The following is a 19572-nucleotide window of genomic DNA, read 5'->3' as shown; positions in this document are numbered from 1 at the left end:
TCACCAATAGAGAGAGATGGGACTCTGAGGGCTAACAGGAGAGGGTGGCCTGGCTCTGGGCCCCCAGCCAGGCCCCAGGAGTCCTGTCCCCTCCGGAGAGGAGAGGGAAAGAGCTCTAGAAACCAACGGAGAAACAGAAGGGGCAAGGGCTCATGTCAGCAAACACGGCTACGTCACGTGACACGCCAGCGACACGGAAACACACGCCAACGCACACGGCTGCACAGCGGGCGGGGGGTGGGGAGCCGGGGGCCACCCATTTTGTCCTGTGCGGGGCGGGCTGGGGGGACAGGGCGAATGCATAGAACACATCATGTACACACGCTCAACGCGTGGCAAGAGCGTGCATCGCCTGACAGGCACATGGGATGGACACGCAGTGTGCTTTGTGAGAGGCAGGGCTGGGGGGGGAGGGGACGGGAAAGCAGCGAGGCCCGGCCAGGCCCAGGGCCACCCACGGGGCACACATGGGCTTGGGGGCCGCAGGTGCATGGAGGGAGAGCCGCACACACTCGTCCGAGAACATGCGTGACACCAGCCCCCAGACAACGGTCCAGGACACACACCGACACAGCAGCCGACAAGCGGCCGTCACATGATGTGGGGACTTGAAGACGCTGCCGCACAGCAGCCCCTCGGGGATCCTCCCAGAGACGTGGGCCTGACACCACTCACGGAGGCCACGGCAGCACTCCAGCCGCGGCTCCGCCCTCGCGCTCGTGGCCCCAGGGCTGTGGGAATTCCGGGAACACCGGGGCTGCAAGGCTGTCCTGGCGCGGCGGCAGGAAGGAAAAAGGGCGGGGGTGCCGGGGCCCGTTCTGATGTCGCCAAAGAAGGCTGACATGGGAGCACGAGGGCTGTAATTAGATGCCGGGGCAAACTTCCCGTCCTGCAGAAGGACATTCTTGGAAGGGACGGGCAGGCTCCCCTCCTCGAGAGAGCCCACCGTGGGGGCTGTAACGACCGGCCTCACACAGGCGGGGCTCAGACAGCTCAGGCAGGGAAGGGCTCAGCTACAAGAGCTGGGGGGGGCGGGGGGGGGTATTGTGTTCTGGAAGGCCACATCTGCACTGGCTCCCTGTCTCTGTGTCTCTCACACTCACACACACACATACACACACACTGCACAGGAAGCGGGACCCTGGGAAACAATCTGCACACACGTACGCGACCCCTTCACCCTGTGCACACGCACGCCCAGCCCCGGGCGTACACTCCCGTCCATGCGGGTCCTTGGCTCAGGCAGCTCCCGCCTGCCACCAGCCTCGCGGACCCACCCGTGCCTCGGGCAGGTGTGGTCCACGCAGCGAGGGAGGCGCTGGCCTTTTCCTCGCCCTCAGACACCCGGGCCCGTGCGTCACCTGTCTCCACCCGGGGCACGGGAGGGGGCGGGCAGGGTCCGGGACAGCCATGGCCAACATCTAGCAGGAGATGTGTCCGGGGGAGGGGCCCCGGGACTCAGCTCCCCTGGGGCGGTGGCTGCCACACCGGCCATCCCGGTAGGCCGGGAATGACAGTTCCAGTCCCGGAGGCAGAGCCCGGGCCATCCAAGGGGGTGCTGAAGACACACACTGGCCTCTCCCAGTTCTGAGGGAAACGTGTGCAAGGCGCGAATGCCCTCCTTTTCAATCTGTCCGGGGCAGCCCTGGACATGCCCCGCATCGGTACCATCTCCCACCAAGAGCCCTTCCAGGCGGCACCGGCGTGTGGGCAGCTCGGCCGCGTCGGCGGACATGGCCGCGCCCGGGGCTGGGGGGGCACCCGCGCGGGGCCTCCTCGGCCTGGGCACGTGTGAGCACACGGACGTATCCCCGCTCTCCCAGCTGCAGGGCTACCCTCTGGCAGAGACATAGAAAAGACTGGCACGTGGGCATGTGTGCACAGGGGCTCGGAGACCTGGCAGGGCAGGAAGCGCCAGTTGCACAGTGTTGGTGGAACGGTGTGTGGCCACACCAGATGCTGGTCAGCAGCTCTGGGGAGAGAGGGAGAGGGCAAATACAGCTGGATGAACAACCCTGGACGGGGCACACAGGTTTAAAGAAGCACACACGTGTGCATAGGATACACAGGCGGGCAGAAACACACTATGTAGAAAGCCTCACACTCACACACACACACACACACACACACACACATATTCTACATAGCACAGAAATACAGATTTTTTGTGCCCACCCAACACGGAGGGCTCCGTCCGAGGAGAAGACCTATCAACACTTGAAGCACATCCTTGACACACATGCACACGCACGCACGCACACGCCCACACACACGTACTCCTCACACTACCTGCTGGGAGAAGTGCACACGTACATACAGGCTGAGCTGGGTTACGGGTACGTGTATGCTTCCACTCGCCTTGGTTACACTCCACAGGCTCACAATGCACACACATGCGTGCACACACACACACACTCCCTGGGGTTTGCTCAACATCACACCGGGGTGTCTGCCATGGCCTCTGTGCACCTGGGCCGACCTGGATCGTCCGCGAATGTGAGTGTGAGCCCCCGAGCACTCACAGCCCGCCGTCTCTAGAGCAGGCACGGCGGAGGCGGGGGTCGTGGGAGGAAGTGCTGTTGTACCGGATCCACACACTCAAACACAGAATTCCATGTACACCGATGGCGTCCGTGGAGCTGTGGCCACACACACACACACACACACACACCTATTCACAGAAGACAGAGCGGGGCTTGGTGGGCTGCTGTGGTACCCCTGGCCACAGTCCACACAGGACAGCCCAGGTGAAGGGGGGAAGCTCAGACGACACACAGACTTGAGGTGGGGGGCCAGAAAGGTGATTTGGTGCTTCTACACACATCTACACACGGACACACACACACACACACACACACACACACGCTGGGGTGTCCACACGTCTTGAGCATGTGCCGGCGGCATGCATGTTGGTGTGCATGTGTAATCACGCCTGCTGCTATCTACGTGCGGGGCCGGGGGTGGTCCATGGCGGGGTGAGGTCCAGGGACTCCAGGGTCTGACAGGAGGTGGGGAAGGGGGGGCTGCCTGGGTCTGTCTTGGGGGTGAGCCTGGAGCAGGGGATGGAGTGAAAGGGGTGGTGGGGGTATTGCTCCCAATGTGGTGGGGGAAGGGTCTGGGAGAGACAGGGGTGGGGGGCCTACAAGCCCAGCGTCCCCCCAATGGATGACGCCAAGACCACCCCCAGCACCACACAGCAAATGATGATCATGATTTTCTTCTGCAGGCAGAAAGGGTTGACAGGGAAGAAGGACGAGAGAGACAGAGAGATAAAGAGAGACAGACAGATGGGGCAAAAGATGGGGGAGGAGGTGTGAGGGAAGAGAGGAGGGGAGAGAAAACAGAAAAAGGAAGAGGTCAGAGCCAGAGATCAGAGATAAGGCCTCCCTCTGGATTTCAACACTCAGGTCAGCCCTGGCCTGAACCTAGCCCCAAGCACTCCGCTCCAGCCCACCTGCCCCGCCTGCCTGTCCCCATCCACAGGCCTGCTCGCCTCCCCCAAGGCCAGCCTGTTCCCACCACCACCGCCCCCCCCGCCAGGCGCCGGCCCACTCGTCACCCCCCACCCTCTTACCCTCCGGGCCTTGCTCTGATATTTCACAGCTTTCTTGGTGTCGGACACAGCTCGCTCCACATAGTCCACGGAATGTTCCACGTTGTACTCGATGCGGTCAATCATCTCACCCTGCAGAGGAGATGTGCATAGGATGGGGTGGGGCCTGGGCTGGAGGAGGGGGCACCCCAGGGATCTGCAGGAGGCTCCTAGAAGGTGGGGGAGAGGCTGTACCTGGCTTTCCACGAGCATGGCCATGTCCACAAACATGTCATGCAGCTCTCGGATGCTGGTTTCCAGTTTGATGATCTCGTTGTGCCTCGTCTCGATCTCATTCAGTGCCTGCTTTGTCATCTGTGAGTCCATTTTGATCTAGGGCAATGGGGTGGGGGGCAGGAGGGGAGGAGCTGCAGAGCCCCCTTCACTCCCGTAGCAGTTTGGATTCCGAAGCCAGAGGGTCTGGGTTCAAATCTGACTGTCATTTACTAGCTCTAACTGTGGGCAAATTGTTTAACCTTTCTGGGCCTCAGTTTCCACACCTGGAAAAGGTGGATGATAGCAGTGCCCACCTCCCAGGGTCCTTGTGAACGGTAAGTGAGTTACTATGTATCCACCAATTAGAACAGCATCTGCCTGGTACACAGTGAGCACTAAAGAGAAGTTTGTTAAGTTACAAGAAATAGAAGTTGGCCTGAGCCCACCACCTCACCCAGGGCTTCCTCTAACACACACACACACACACACCCACACACACACCAGGGAAGCCCAGGGAAGAGCAATAGGGGGTGTAGAGTCACCATTAGTACTGGGGGCCCCTGTCTGGTCAAAGGCAGAGGACACAGCAGAGAAAGCAAATAGAAGCAGAGAAGGCCCAGATGAGAAGGCAGTGTGCCCACTCTGGAGCCCCCATGACATTAGGTGGGGGAGAAATAAAGAAATGCACCGCAGCCCTCAAGAGTCAGGGAGAGAGATTAACTCCAACCCACAATCAGATATTCCTGTCCCCCCCACACACACACCTGGCCTGAGCCAGGCCGCTCGCTTCCCAAACTGCTCACTGCTCAGACCTCATCAAGCCATTCCTCTGCTCTGAAACCCTCCAGGGCTCCCCACGATTCCTCCCTGCTCCCCCCCACCGCAGGCTGTACACCTCACTCTATCCGGGGCTCGTTCTCCCTTTCCGGCTTCATCTCCTACATATCCGCTAAGAGCCAAAATCATCCAGTGGCTGTTTGGCAAGTGGTCCTCTCTCCCTGTCTTTGTTCAATCTGTTCCCTTTCTCTAGTGGGCCTTTCGCCCAGCTCACCATGTCCAAATATTCCCTGTTTCTTAAAGCACAGCCCAATGCCACTTCCCCCAGGAAGCCCTCCCTGGCTCCAGTAGTTAACCACTACCTTAGAGCCTGTCTGCAGGATGCACAGCCCTCAGGCAAGATCCCGACCACCCTGCATTGTAACGATGGGTTTCCATTGTAATGATGGTGGGTTCATTGGCAGGGATCAGATCTGTCGTCTCAGAACCCATCAGGCTCCCCTCCGTTCTCAGACAGAAGCCTGGGCAGAGCTGTTTGGGAGGGCTCCAGGCTAACTGGCCCTAATCAATTTGCTCAAAGCTAATTTAACAAAGATCAGTTCTCTAAGTAACAGTTTGCTGAAAACTGCTAAACAGTCACTGAAGAGACTCGAGTTCTGGTCTAGAAATCTTAACCAGAGCCATTCTGCCATCAGAAGCAGAGACAGAACTGGGCAGGCCAAGGCAAAATATACAAAGAGAAAGAAGAACTACAGGGGGGGAAGCCCATCCACTCACATTTAAGATGACAAGGGCAGGGCAGGGCGTAAAACTTTAGTAAAACTAAAACTGGTATTTTTTAAAAAATTTCATAATGTAGGCAAGTTAGTCATTTGGTGAAATGACCTGCTTCAGTAGGAAGACGTCAGAGCCCTAAGTGACAGGAGACGGCGGATCTGAATCCTGGCTCTGAGGCCTTGGGCAAGTTATTTAACCTCTCTGGTGAATCTCTGGGTCAGATGTCCTCATTGGTGAAATCTGGCTCCCTCAGAGGCTGGTGGTGAGGACCGAGTGAGATAGCAGGCAAGTGTAAATATGTAAAAGTGCTTAGAACAGTGTCTGGCTACTCAAAATGCTGACCATTTTTATGGGGGTGCCTTCCTGCAGGCCCTGCTCCCATGGAAATCCCCAGCTCCAGGTCCTGACTTCCCACTGTTTGTGATTCCAGGGTGGACTTAGGACCTTAATTCAACCTCAGCTCGGGGAGGGAGGAGAAGTAAATGTTTTCCAAAGCCAGACCCACCCCCACCCGGGGCTCACATCATCCGTGAAGATGGCCAACTTCCCGCTCTCCAGCATGTCTTCCAGTTCTTCGTTCGTCGTGGTCCTTCCAGCTGTGGGAAGAAAGGCCTCCGTGCTCAGGGACTGGGCCAGTCTGGGGGCCTGAGGTGGTGGGATGGGGCAGAGACCCAGGAGCCCACCCTCCCACCCGGCCTTAGGCCTCCACGGAAGGCCCGGGGCAGCCACGGAAGAGCGCTGGGGCAAGCCTGGGAACTCTGCAGCGGGGCACACGCACTGATCTCCAGCTGCCGCTGGATCCGGTCCTTGCAGCGGTCCCGGTACTTGGACTGGGTCGCGTTATATTCGGTCATTACTTCCACGAACTTCCGGGACAGTGTGGAGTGCTAGGGTGGGGGTACAGACACATCAGGAGACCGGGACAGAGCGGGGCGAGAAGGCCAGTGGAGGGATGCAGTGGGGAGGAGAGGCTGAGCTGGCCTACGGCCCTTCTTCAGCTCGCGCCGCGATCCCAACCCCGGTCAAGTGCTCAGTCCCAGGACGCCCCCGCCCCCGCGCCCGGCCCCCCCCCCCCAAACCCCCTAGCGTGCCGCGGCCCCGCCAAACGCGCGGAGATATGGCCCGGCCCCGCCCCCCGCCAGAACCCCGCCCAGGCGCCTCCTTGGCCACGCCCCGCGCCCTGCTCCGCTCTGGCCCGCCCACTCTCCTCTCGCGGCTCCCTCCCGGGCTCCTTTCCCAGTCCGATCCGATCCGGTCCGGTCCCCGCCCCGCCAGGCCGCGGCCTCCTACCTGGGTCTTGCGGATGCGCAGGTCCGCGGAGGAACGGTTCAGCCCCTCCTCTTGTTCAATGCTTTGTTCGATTGCTGCGGGAGAGAGGGTGCAGTGACCGGCCGGGAGACCCGGGGCCTGTGGGGCGGGGGTCCGGGACGTGGGAAGGGTCGACACCCCGAGGAAGGCCCCGGGCCTGTGAAGAGATGTCACACCCATGGCAGACAGTAAAGGATCCAGGGTGCGGGTGAATAGAGGACAGGCGTTTCAGGGGGAGGGGAGATGAGGGTCGGTGGGTCACCAGGCAGAAAGGGGCTACTTGTTCTGGCGGAAGGGTTGGGTCTTAGAAAGTCCCACAGATGTAACTCCTGCTTGACCCCACGGGGGTCTCCAGTACGTGGGGAACTCTCCACTTCCTACAGCCTCTGGAAAGAGGGCAGGAACCCATCCTGCGGTTTTCCTGGCGGAAGGCAGGCACTTCCAGATGGGTCAGGTTCTAGTGGCCTGCCTTTTTCTTGGAAAATTCTACGCGGAGGGAGGGATGTCCGCCAAAAAATAGCTCTCCCCCCCAGCCCTGGAAGGTGATCTCTGTTCCGGGAATTCCCACGTCTAAAGGATGTTCTGGAAAAGCGCACAGATTAACTGGGATTCCTGCTTCTGGATCATGCACTCCTGACATCTATCCTTCAGATTTTCTAAAAAAAGAGCTTGCCTGCGATAAGATCTACAGTGCTCTGAAAATGCAGCAGGGATGAATCACCAGGCCCTCCAGACCTGGAAGGGCCTCCAGGCCATTCTTGAGAACATCACTTCTTTGTTCTGCTGGCAGCGGGAAAAGTTGGGGGCTGAAAAGCACCCCAACGCTCCCCTGCCAGCAATGGTGGGCACAGTGACCGAGTGATACCTGGCCCACCTGCTGCAGGAAAGGCCAGGAAGGCACAGCACACCCAGGGAGGTCGCAACCTCTGGCCCCTACGGGGACCCTGTCGTCAGACTTGGGGCTGGAGCCAAACCCTGTAGTGGAAGGTCCTTTAGAGGGTCTCATTGACTTCTTACAAGAATCCTGAGAGTTCAGTGGTATCAGCCCATGGATCACACTAGAACCTGAGGTTCAACTGGGGAAAACGACTCACTTAAGGTCACACACAAAGCCTGAGCTCATGCCACCAAATAGCTGGAGAAAGATGGGGGAGAAGAGAATCTTCTCTCTTTTTCTGGAGGTCTGGAAGGTCAGCTTCTCTATGTCACTGCTACTTTTCCTAGCTTCCTTCTTGGTCTGTTCCCGGACTCCTAATCCGTGGAGCCCACCTCATGGTCTTACAGAGAGTGTTAAGGTCAGAGCTCGGTGGGCCCAAAGAAGTCTTTAAGCTCAGGGATTTTTAAACGGTGTTCCATGGAACCCTGCTTCTGGGAAAGAACCTCAGGGGCTGTTGCTGGGAGTAAAGGGGAGACCAGCTAGGTAGGGCCCTGGGCCTCCCAACCCCAGTTCAGCCAGAACAGCCTGTCTTTTATGTATTGTATATATTGGAGTTCTTTGTAAGATTTCATTTAAGGAAAAAAAAAATTTGCTACCCCTTGAAAAAAAAAGCCTGCTTTGAAGTTGCTTCTGTTTTTCTTACTGTGCCAGTGAGGAAGCCGAGGGGAGGAATGAGTTGATGATGGAAGTTGTCCAGAATTGAGTTGATGATGGAAGTTGAACTCCCTCTGCCTGGATTTGTACTTAATGTGCTCCCAGTTTAAGTCATTTTCCTTTCCAGGATACAAGTGTAGAAGGCTTATTTTTACAGATCAGGACTGGAGGCTCACACATGACCTCCCACTGAGTCCGGGAAGTCCCTGTTCTCAACTCTCTGGACCCAGGTCGGTGTGTCCAAGGCCAGGTACCTAACATGGTACCTTTTCCCCAATGCCCCGCAGTGGGCCTCAGACAAAGTACGTGCTTGGCAAATGTTTTCGGATGCTGAATCTACCACATCACGGTAACGCTGCTATTCCCCTGGCACCGGCAGACAAGGAGGTTCCCAACCCACAGTGCTTTGGGGGAAGGTGGTTATTACCAGCACCCAAGTCCTTAAATTAGAGTGAATACATAAGGATTTGGCAGGTCCCTCCTGAAAGCTTGCCAACTCCTGATGTCCGCCACACAGTCCAATCTGTCCTGAGCCGAGGATACCAGTTCAGAAGCATTTGCTGAGCCCACCTACTGGGTGCTTAGCACTATGCCCGGCACCTGTTCTGGAGAAATAAGGATTTAATGAAACTGAAGCCACTTGGAAGACTCTCTTTTCTGGTGGACCTTCATGCTGGTGGATCCAGCAGCGCTCAGACGCAACTTGGGCAGAAACCCTCCTCTCCCTCATTTCTTTGCCATGTATCTTTCTCCAAAGAATCTGGAGCAAGGGGCGGGGGGCGGGGGGGGAATCTGGGGTTTTGTGCTTTCTCACTGTTTAGGAATCTGGGTCCTGGAAATCTGTAGACACTCCTTACAGAAAGACATGTTTGGTCTAATGAGGGCAGAGTTGTTTTTCTCCTTAGTCTGGGGATTGCATTCCTCACCTTTCAACTTGGACCGAACCTTGTTGGCTGTCTTCTTGATGTCTGCAGTGAGGTCCTCCAGCTCCTGTTTGGTCTCTGAGGGGAGAGCCAGAGCAGATGAGAAGTCTGGATGGGAGCCCAGACCCCCTCTCCTCCCTCCCCCCACGCACACTGTCCGCCCCCATCCCCCTCGCAGCTGCCCAGCAGCGGTACTCACTCTCATCTGGGTTGGGGGCGGCCAGGATGGCACTATGCTGTTTTTTCACTTGCTCCACATCCTCTGACAGCTTCTCAATGCAGCCCCGGATCTCTTCCACCTGGGGCAGCAAATCAGCTGTGCCCAGCCAAGTCGCTGAGCCAGGCAAGGGGCCCTGAGGGCTTAGTCAGGGTTCGGGTAAATGGGCCAGAGCCGAGGGATGGGTAAAAGGCCAAGAGGGGGTAGGAGTGGAGAGCAGGGGTGGGAACAGGGCGAAGGGAGTCGTTGGCCGGGGGCCAGCTTCTGGGTCTGGGAGCACTGGAAGCTCCGTTACCTGTTCAAAGAACTCGTCCATGAAGTGGTCCCGATCCACATGGACCACCTCCTCTTCATCATCACTGTCTTTCGCCTGGGAGGCAAAGAAAGGCAGAATCCTACCCTGAGTCGGATGCTCCCAGCTCTAGGCTCAGAGCAGGGGTCTGAGGAGGTGTCATCTGCAGGGGGCAGGTCATTCGCAGGGCAAATGCAAGGGCCCCAAGCGGTCCGAATGAACACCGGAAATCTTGTGGAACAGGGTCCCGGAGGCCAGGCACCCGAGGTGCCCAAAGGACACGTTGGAGGGAATTAGCAGAAGGCACCCTTTCAAGGGTGGAAGTGGACCTGAGAATGCAGTCACCCTGGAGGTGGGTGACACCCAGGACAACTGCCATTAACCGGTCTCGTCCCCACCAGCTAAATGTCAGCCTTGCAGGAACCGGCTCTGGGCTCCCGGGAGGGGTCTGGAGTGGAGGCCCAGGAGGCTGACCCTGGCCGCTGTCTCCCCGGCCGCTCCTGTCCAGGCCTCACTTTGCTCCCTTTCTCTTCCCCTCCAGCCTCCACCCAACCGGCCACGTCCCCTGTGCAAGGTCACTTCACTGGTAGCGGCGGGCGCCGAGCTGAGCAAGCACCATCAAGCCCGGGGGGGCTGGAGGAGAGACACAGGCAGCAGCCCGACCCCCCTGGCTCCCCGCGCCTGCCTCCTCCCGCCTGCTTTCACCCCCTCCGCTGCTCTGCCCCTCTCGTGTATTCACTTGCTTTCATCCAGCCTCTCCCAACTTCACACCCACCTACTCTCACTTGCCTGGATTTCCCAGTTGCAACCTGCTGCGGCTCAGCCCTCCGCCCCCCGGGCTCAGAGACACAAAGGGATTTACCCACCCACACCGCCACCGCCAGACAGACCAGTGACACAGACAGAAGGGCTGACACACAAGGCACACAGAAATAGGCCCACTGACACCCACGCGGAGATACACTGACACGCTGACGTTCACCCACACTCGGCCCCACGGCAAAGCTGCCTGTTGCCCTGCGTGGCCCCACAGATGTGTCCCTGTGCCCCCAGGGACATTCGAGAGGGCCCTGTGGGCCTGTTCTCCCGGGCTCCCCGAGCCTCAGGCCTGCACACTCATTCAGGGCCAGGTAAGAAGACGGGGGCGGACTGGGCTGCCCAGGGCTGCACGCTCCGGACTTGAGGCTCTTCTCCACTTGGGGCAGAAGTCAGAGAACAAAAGCTGAGCCCGGCAAGCTTAATTAACGTGCGGAGCCCTCATCAGCCCCAGTGGACATTTAAACAGAGTTCAGCCTGACTTCCAGAAAGAACCTATAGCCCAAACAGGACGGAATCGGACTACCGGAGCCTGAATGGTATCCAGACGGGATCCGAAAGTGTCCACCTGGAGCCTAGCCCGCTGGGATCTAAAGAGAGGAGCTCCCATGGAACCTCGACAGGGTCCGAGCAGATCGCAGACAGGACCTGCCCGAAACCAGACAGGCTCAGCCCCAGCTAGACTCGGGCAGACGGATCCCACCAGACAGCTCAGATCGAACCTAGACAGAGCCAGATGGGACCGAGATGCAATCTAGGCAGCCAAGTGAACTCGGAATCAGCAGAGCCCCGAGAGCCCCAGGAGGAGCCTGCAAGCCTGCGGGAGCCCTCTAGCTGCACGCTCTCGATGCCCCCCCAGCTTCCTGCCCAAACGGAACGCGGGGGATTCTCCCCGCAGACGCTGGGTCCCACCGTACCGCAGAAAATGTATTCAGCACTTCCATTTAATTTCCACAATCCCAAACATCCACTGGGAAAGGGAGGCTCCTCTGTCTCTGCCCACAGCTGCCCTCGGAAGGAGAGATGGCACAGGCGGGGCTTGGGTATTCTGAGAGGGCCTCCGGCTTCTCAAGTCTCCACCAGACCCAGGGCTAAGCCGATAGACCTTGGCCCCCAGAGGCTCTGGGAGGCTCAGCTCATCTCGGAAGACCCTGATGCCTTGTCCTCAAGCCAGCTGCCCCACGGGGTCTCCTTCCCCTAGAGCCAAAGCCGTTCCTCTGCCCCTTCTCTGACTTCGGCCCCCTGCCCAGCTGCCCACAGGTCATGGGGCGTCTCTCTGGTCTGGGTGCCTGGGAACTTTCCTGTTCTCCACCTCTTCCCCAGGCTGACTTTCGACTTTCTAAAGTTTAATTTCCCTCTCTCTCTCCTGTTTGTCCCCAGAGCCAAGTTCCCTTAGATTCTGCCCCGGGGCATCCCTGGCTGCCTGTTTACTTGTCCTTGAGAGAGGAAGAAAGGTAGAGGCCCAAGTATGACTTATTTGGTATAATAATTACAGGGAGCTGAGAGCTAATAATCCTCTACAGTTCACCAACACTTTTACATCTCTAATCCCTTTTGATCCTCACCACACAGCCCTGAAAGGAAAGCCCGAGCAAATATCATTGTCCCCATTTCACAGATGAGGGAACGGGAGGTCAGAGGGAGGAAAGGGAAAGTGACCTGTCCAAGGGCGCCTAGGCTGAATGGGCTGGAAATTACAAGCATCTATGATAGACTCCCTCACAGCCCCTTCTAAGGCTCGAGGCCAGGCCACCTCCTTCCAGGGGCTCTGCCACAGCTGTTTTCCTCTCAGCTCAGCTCCTGCTAAGGCCCCATCTGGTTGGGCTCCGTGCCCTGTAATCCTAGGAAAATATCTTTTAACAGCATCTTCGGGGCGCCTGGGTGGCTCAGTCAGTTGAGCAGCTGCCTTCGGCTCAGGTCATGATCCCAGGGTCCTGGGATCAAGCCCTGCGTCGGGCTCCCTGCTCAACGGGAAGCCTGCTTCTCCCTCTCTCTCTGCCCCTTTGCCCCTCTCCCCCTGTTCGTGTTCTCTCTCTCTCAAATAAATAAATAAAAATCTTAAAAAAAAAAAACCCAGCATCTTCTACATGGGTCTTACATCCTCGTTATCTCATTGAATCTTTCTTTAAACCCTATAAGGACCACTGGGCAGCATAATTATAATTACGGCAAACATTTACATACATGTGATCATGAGCTGGGCACCGTTCTATGCCCTTTGTATATATCTGTCCATTTAATTCTTACAAAAGCCTCCTGAGGTAGGTATTATTATAGCTCCCTTTTATAGATGGGGAAACTGAGGCACAGAGTGGCTAAAGAACTTGCCCAGGCTAGCAGCTACAAGGCCACACGATTTCTGCCTTCTGGGCTTCAGCCTCTGCCTTGGCCAAACAGCAATAACGTTTGCCCAAATGCTGGGTAGGTGGAGGCAATGAAACCAGGCAGGAAAAATGCCTAATGCTACCAGAAAGACGCAGTGTTTAGTGAGGGTTGGCTAGGACCCCCTGCCCCTCCCGTGTTACAGATGAGGAAACAGGCTCAGAGAGGTTGCCTGACCTGCTGAAGGTTTCACAGCAAAGCGGGCCAGAGGTGGGACCTGAACTGCCTAGTGCTTAATCCCAGGCTTCCCCTCCGCAACCGTCCCGCTCTGCCTGTCCCCAGTACTGCTGAACTCCTGTGGCCGGGAGAGAAAGCCAGGAAGACGGGCCAGGCTGCAGGAAGAGCCCAGGTAGAAAGCCAGGCGTTCTACCTCCCCTCGCCCTGCTCTGTGATCTGCCGAGGCAAATCTCAGCCCTTCTCTGCGCCCCAGATCGTCTACGGAAAAGGCAGGCCGGTGCACCAAGGGCCCTCACTGCTCTGAGGGGTGCACATTTAATAATGAGCGCGGCCTCCATTTCCGGAAGAAGCTGGCCAGCCTAAAAGAACGAAGGCTGTGGGCAAACGAGATCACCCAGAAAAAGATGATCATATGCCCCCGATCCACTTTATGGACAATTCAAGCCTCAGTTTCCCCATGTGCAAAATGAAGAAGATAAGAAATCTAACACGTGTGTACTGATTACAGTGAGCTGGGCCCTGTGACAAGGGCTTTGTGTGTCTCCTTTAACCCTTATAAGCGCTCCATGAAGCAGATACTATTCTTATGCCCACTTGACAGAGGAGGAAACTGAGGCATGGAGCGATTAAGTGACTTGCCCAAGATGACAGAGCAGGCGCTGTATGGGGCGCTGACAGGGTGGCACCTGGGTTCGAACCCAGGCCCTCTGCTCTCCCTGCTCACCAGCTCATCAAGCGCTTGAGAGAATGACATGAGAGACTGCAGGGGTCCCGGGCACTTGTGGCTCCGCCTGGGCGTCGGGGGCGTCAGATCCAAGCCTCCAGCTGCAGTCTTTCCCATCAGAGATACCAGGGGCCCTCGGGCGCGCCGGTGCGGGGGGACAACACAGACAGATGTGTGGATGGAAAGAGAGGGACGCAGTGAGCCAGCAAGTCAGGGACCAGAGACAGCTGGTGAGAAGGTGACTAACACAGCGGCAGAAAGAGCCTGGTGTTGGGTGACAGAAGAGTCAGAGAGTGTGTGTGTGTGTGTGTGTAAACACACGTGCGCACAGCACACACGTGCTCACATGTTCTCCTCGGGGGCGCAAGCGTCATCTGATCTGGAGGCAGGAGCCTCTTTCCGCCGCACCCCTGCTCCTGCCCATCTGTCTCCCTGACTGGGCCTTTCCGCCCTCCCACCCCCACCTTGCCAGTCTGCCCTCCCTCCTTACCCACCTACTCCCTTCCTCGTCCTCCCTCTGCCCCACTGAGTCATTCATTCACCTGGCGGAGAGGCATGAGCTGAGCCAAGCTCTCTGGCTGCTTCTGAGAACACAGTGGTGGACAAGACAGGACGCAGCTCCTGCCTCCAAGTAGCTGAGGGAGGGGGAGAACCAACAAGACCGTTTGGGTCTGTGCTAACTAGCAGGGGGGAGATGGACCCGACGTGAGACAGAGAAGCGGCCATCAGGGGTGTCCCTTTACAGGATGGTCAGGGAGGGCCGTTCCGGGGGTGGGTGACATTTGCTGACACAGAATTTAAGGCGGAGGGGACAACGGTCCAGGTGGAAGGAAGAGCATTCGAAACAGAGGGACCAGCAAGGGCCAAGGCCCCGAAGCAGGGCTGAACTCGGTGGGTTTGCGATGGCAGAAAGGAGCCCTGCGCAGCTGGGGGACAACAGCCCGTCACCGGGGCTCTGCCGGGCCCTGCGCACTCACGCAGGTCGCCCCTCCCTGCTGTCATTCAGGGGTACCATTTAAAGCCCTCTCTGTGCCTCGCCCATACCTGAGTGCTACCCAGATGACTCAGTCCCTGCCTTCAGGTGCGTGGCTTGTCCCATAACAGCCCCCATGCCCACCCGGCCTCAAATTCCAGCCTCCCTCACTACGGGCCTCACCTTCCCCACCCCCCAGGCCACTGCACAGTCCACAACACGACCCCACACGCTTCCCTCTCTCCCCAATCCGCCTCTCTGCCCCACCTGCTCCCCCTTCTCTCCTCTTGAGCCCCGTCCCTGGCCCCGCCCCTTGGGCCCTGGGACACCAATCCGGCCAATGAACTCCAGCCCAGCACCTCCCAGCTCGTGCCCAGAGGTCCTTGGTGAACTGGAAAACAGAAAACCCTGTTTCAACACCAGCTCTGCCATTACCAGCTGTATGACCTTGGTCAGGTTGCCTCTCTGGCCCTCAATCTACTCCAGAATAAATTAGGGGTCACATCCTGCCCATCCCAGGGGGCTGATGTGAGGTTCAAGGGGAAAAAGCAAGTCAGCTGTAGAATAACAAACACTCAAGGGCACTACTGTGCCCAGGCTCCTTCTGGACACTTTTTGCCTATTACCTAGTTTCAATCCTTAGGACAACCCTGCGAACAGGTACTATTATTATTCTCAATTCACACGTGAAGAAACTAAGGACCAGAGAGGTTAAGAAACTCACCCAAGGTCACACAGGAAGTAGCAAAGCTAGGATTTGAACCCAGACAGTCTGACTCCAGTCTCTGTGCCCTCACCGGCTATGGGATAAACAGATCTGAGAACCCCTGGGGAACTCTAAAGTACTGCTGGAAAGATATTCAGCTCCCTTGAGCTGACGTCCCCTCCCGCCACTGCCCCCCATCCCTCTCAGCATCTCAGAGACCTCTTTAGCAGGCCTCTCCCCTACCCTGCCTGGTCTCTTCTGCCTCCCAGTTTCCTCGCTCTCAACTTTGGTGGGGAGACCCTTGCACTCCTTGCATCTGGCAGCTTCTTTCCGCCCTACCCATCCCCTCCCAAACTGCCAGTCTCCCTGAGCTGTGACTAACACCAGAGCCATTTACCCAGACCCCTTTACCCCTCCACACCACCTCCCACCTCCCCACCTGACTGCCCACCCCCTGCAGCCCCAGCAGCCAGAACTCCTTGCCTCTGGGCGGAGGGGCTCCCTGATCCACTTGGATGAGGATGCCATGCCCTGCCCCCCCATCTTAGTCTTAGGGTTTTCCCTCCCTCTCTCTCTAATTATACCACAATTTTGCCACCACCTCACCTCAAACCGCTTTCCCTTTCTCTGGGTTTTGGAGTCATGGGATAGTGTTGGCAGCAGGGGATCTGGGTTCAAATTTGCATTCCTGACTTGAGAGCTGGGTGACCTTGGGCACGTTATTTAACCACTCTGGGCCTCAGTTTCCTCAGCTATAAGATGAGGTAGTCTCTCAGTCTACATACCTTACCAGGAGGTCAGTGAGGGGCTAATGAGATTATGGATGGCAGCCCGCTTTGAAAACTGCCTGGTGAAAGAAGGGGAGTTTAGAGCACGGTGCTGGAGCCAGCCCGCCTGCCTGCCTTTTCCTGGCTCTGTGACCGATCAAGTTACTCAACCTCTCTGGGCCTCAATTTCCTTACCTACAAAATGGGATCATACTAGTACCAGGGTTGAGGTGAGGACCAAAATGAGTAAATATGAATAAAATGCTTAGGACAGTTTCTGACTTTAGAGGGTTGATTATTTTTATTATTGTCACTTAGCGGATGCCTGGCCCCCATATTCAGTGAAAGTTGAATACAGAAACCTTGAAAATTCCCTTTCAACCACCAGTTTCTTCTTCCTTCCCATTTGCCAACATATCTTTCCCCGGAGACAACAACAGTCACTTTATCTTCCAGCCCCTTCCTCCTATCTTTCTGTAGCCTGGTTTCCCACGCCCATATCCCGGGGGCTCTCCAAAGACGGGGCTTTCTACCCCGAGTGTGGAGACTTCTGTTTCAAAGATCAAAAAAGCAGAGACCCATGTCAACTTGCCAGACTGGGAACCCAGGTTCCAGTCTGATCCTCCCACCCACTTGCTTGGTGACCTTGGGCAAGCTCCTGCTATCTCCACACCTCAGCTTCCTCATCTGTCAAATGGGGTAATAACCCTGGGAGCGGGGAACAACCAACAGGCTCCTCCTGGCAGAGACCCAGTGCATCAGGATACATCACGGCTGGGGCTAGTACTTCATGGACATAACACCACAGGCCCTGAGCAAACAGCAGGCAGGCAGCTTCGCCTCCTCGGCCCCCAGGTCATCCCCACAAATGCCCCAGCGTTCTCCCGACCCTAGAAACCATTCTCATCAAACCCCCACTGGCCAGCCCCTCCAACTGGCAGCCTCCACTGCGGACATCAGCGCCTCCCTCCTCCCCCCTGTCACCCGAACACAAACTGCCTGGCCAGACTCCGGAGCTGGGCCTCTTCAGGCCTGCAAACCAGGGGCCCACCTCGACCTGCCCCTGCCCCACTTCCCCCCAGCAGAGCACACTCCATGTCACACAACCCAATTCCATGGCCCTGTGCATGGAGCCTCCTCCCCCTCTCCTCTGCAACCCATCTCCCACCTCTGGGGTCACCCCATCTCAAGCCCTGGCCCTCTGGCTGTCTCCTGAGGCCACCCCTTCCCTCCTTGTCTCTGAGAGGCGCCCCCTCCCCACAGGGAGCAACACACGCGTGTGCACACACACACACACACTTCAGTCACTGCCAGGTGTTGGCATCTCTGTCCCAACCTGTGTCCTTCCCCCTAGCACCCCCAAACCTTGGTCCCGCAAGACTCAGCCTGGCCCAGTAACCGCCCCCATCTTTCCAATTCCGCAAATCTGCCCTGGGGATGACAGTACCCTCCAGTTCTCTCCTGATATTCACTCTCTCCCATCCCCGGATTAGACCCTCGGAGCCCTCCTGGGAATGTGGGCACGCAAAGCCCCTGAAATCTCTCCTGCCCCCTTGAGCCTTAATGGCCTCCAACCTCTTCCAGCCACTGTCCCCAGAATGCAGGTTCATTGGAGACATCAGGTGCCTCCAGATTCTGGGGTGCCCCTACCACCAGCCTCCAGTCCCATCATTTGCCCCCATGTCCCAGCACCTCCCCCCACTCCACCCCCACGCGCTCCCCCGATATTGGGGTCCCGCCCCCCCTTTCCCCCCACCCCCAAGCTCACACTCCGCAGCTCCTGAGTCCGATCCTTCATCCTGCGACGGCTCCTTCTCCTCCTCCTCCTCGTCCTCCTCCTGCCTCCGCTCCCTGCCTCCTGCCTCGGTGCGGGAGGCCGGAGTCTGGGGGCGCCGGGGGGCACCCGAGCCGCTGGGGGGGGGCCCGCGGGCGGGGGCGGGGCCGGGGGCGGCGGGCCGAGGGCCGGGCAGGGGCAGGGGCCTGGGCCGGGCTCGGCTCTGCCGGGGCTGCGGTGGCGATGCGGCTGCGGCACAGGCTCGGATGGAGGGATGCGGGAGCCGAAGCGCGGGGGAGGGGGGCGGAGGGAGGTAAGGAGGAAGGGAGGGAGGGGGGAGCCGGGAGGGGGCGGGGAGCAGGGGGCATGCGCAGCGCCGGGGGCTGGGGGCGCCTGGGGCTTGTAGTCCGGCTGAGGGTGGGGGGGGGGTCCGGGGAGGGGGAGTGCAGAGGCCTAGAGGCGGGTGGGGAAGGGCAGAGCCGGAGAAGGAGGGAGAGATTGGCCGAGAGACCGAGGAGCTGCGGCGGGAGGCAGCGAGCTGCTGGGTTGGGGGTGGGGGGGACGGCAGAAAGGGGGTAAGGGCGTGAATTCAGGGAAGGGGTGCTGTGGGAGGGGAGGGGGTGCTGTGGATCCCTTTACACCAGGAGATCTAGGGAGATTTTGTGTTTGGTGTCGAGTATCTGTGTGAGCCTGTGCACGACCACCTCTGTGTGTGTATCCCTGCAGGGGGTTCTTTGGACACTAGAAATAGCAAAACTGACCCTCTAGGTGGCTTTTGTGATGCAAGGAATCAGCCAAGCCTGAGAAGGACAGGGACTTGTTTGTTTTGGGGTTTATTTTGCACAGCCTTCCCCACTCTAACCGTGACGATCTCCCGGCAGCGATGGGTCTCAGAGCTCTGCTTGTCTACCTCCGGGGACAGGGGGCTCACTACCTTTCCAGACCTCTTGGCTTATCTTTACAGGGCTCTGACTGTTGAAAAGGAAATTCGTCCCCATTGGGAAGGGAATGCTGGTACACCGAAGGATCCAAGTACCCGCCGTCCTTCTCCTTGATGCCCACCTCTCCTCTCCCCATCTCCATATTTTAACATCACATCAACTATTCCAACCCTGCAATGGGGCTTTCGCCCCTGACAGGCCTTGAACCTGCTTCTGCCAACTTACCCGTTGACCTCCTTGGTGCCAAATCCATCGGCCACTGGTCAGGCCTCACCCTTCATGATCTTTCAGCGACATACGACCCTAATGACCTCTGTCTTCTTGAAACCCTCCCCTCCTTGTCTCCCAGCCTGCCTCCTGCCTCCCTTCCCCTCTCCCCCACCCCCAGCCTCTGAATGTTGTTTTCCAGCCTCCTTCCAGATCCATCCTTTCTCCCACAACCCCTCTATATCAGGGTTCCCTGGGCCCCACCCTGCGTTGTCTCTCTCTCTCTCTTTTTTTTTTTTTTAAAGATTTTACTTATTTATTTGACAGAGAGAGACACAGACAGAGAAAGGGAACACAAGCAGGGGGAGTGGGAGAGGGAGAAGCAGGCTTCCCGCGGAGCAGGGAGCCCGAT

At 57.9% G+C, this 19572-nt stretch overlaps 1 protein-coding gene across 2 annotated transcripts; it reads right to left on the bottom strand.

The window, feature by feature from the left end:
• Positions 1-14: 14 nt before the first annotated feature.
• On the bottom strand, positions 15-19315 carry STX1B (syntaxin 1B). Of its 2 annotated transcripts, none has more exons than XM_036118946.2 (10): positions 19179-19315; positions 9697-9771; positions 9384-9483; positions 9188-9262; positions 6653-6726; positions 6141-6249; positions 5885-5958; positions 3788-3925; positions 3575-3685; positions 15-3220 (listed from the first exon to the last, which is right to left on the bottom strand). In XM_036118946.2, the coding sequence occupies exons 2-10, from the start codon at positions 9715-9717 to the stop codon at positions 3140-3142; spliced, it is 783 nt and encodes a 260-aa protein (XP_035974839.1). In that variant the 5' UTR covers positions 9718-9771; positions 19179-19315; the 3' UTR covers positions 15-3139. The 2 variants fall into 2 exon arrangements, with proteins under 2 accessions (XP_035974839.1, XP_035974838.1); XM_036118945.2 differs by lacking the exon at positions 19179-19315 and adding an exon at positions 18007-18172.
• Positions 19316-19572: the final 257 nt, after the last annotated feature.

The sequence above is a fragment of the Halichoerus grypus genome, chromosome 6 (assembly GCF_964656455.1).
Source record: "Halichoerus grypus chromosome 6, mHalGry1.hap1.1, whole genome shotgun sequence".
Lineage (NCBI taxonomy): Eukaryota > Metazoa > Chordata > Mammalia > Carnivora > Phocidae > Halichoerus > Halichoerus grypus.
The sequence above is the reverse complement of the archived record's forward strand: the minus strand, read 5'-3'. Positions and strand labels throughout refer to the sequence as shown.

Coding starts and splice junctions, on each gene's coding strand:
- STX1B (XM_036118945.2), bottom strand. CDS start 18,036: ATGAAGGATCGGACTCAGGAGCTGCGGAGT. Junction 6,727..9,187: donor GGTTCGGTCCAAGTTGAAAG/GTGAGGAATGCA, acceptor TCTCTCCCGCAG/CAATCGAACAAAGCATTGAA. Junction 3,686..3,787: donor CCATGCTCGTGGAAAGCCAG/GTACAGCCTCTC, acceptor TCTCCTCTGCAG/GGTGAGATGATTGACCGCAT.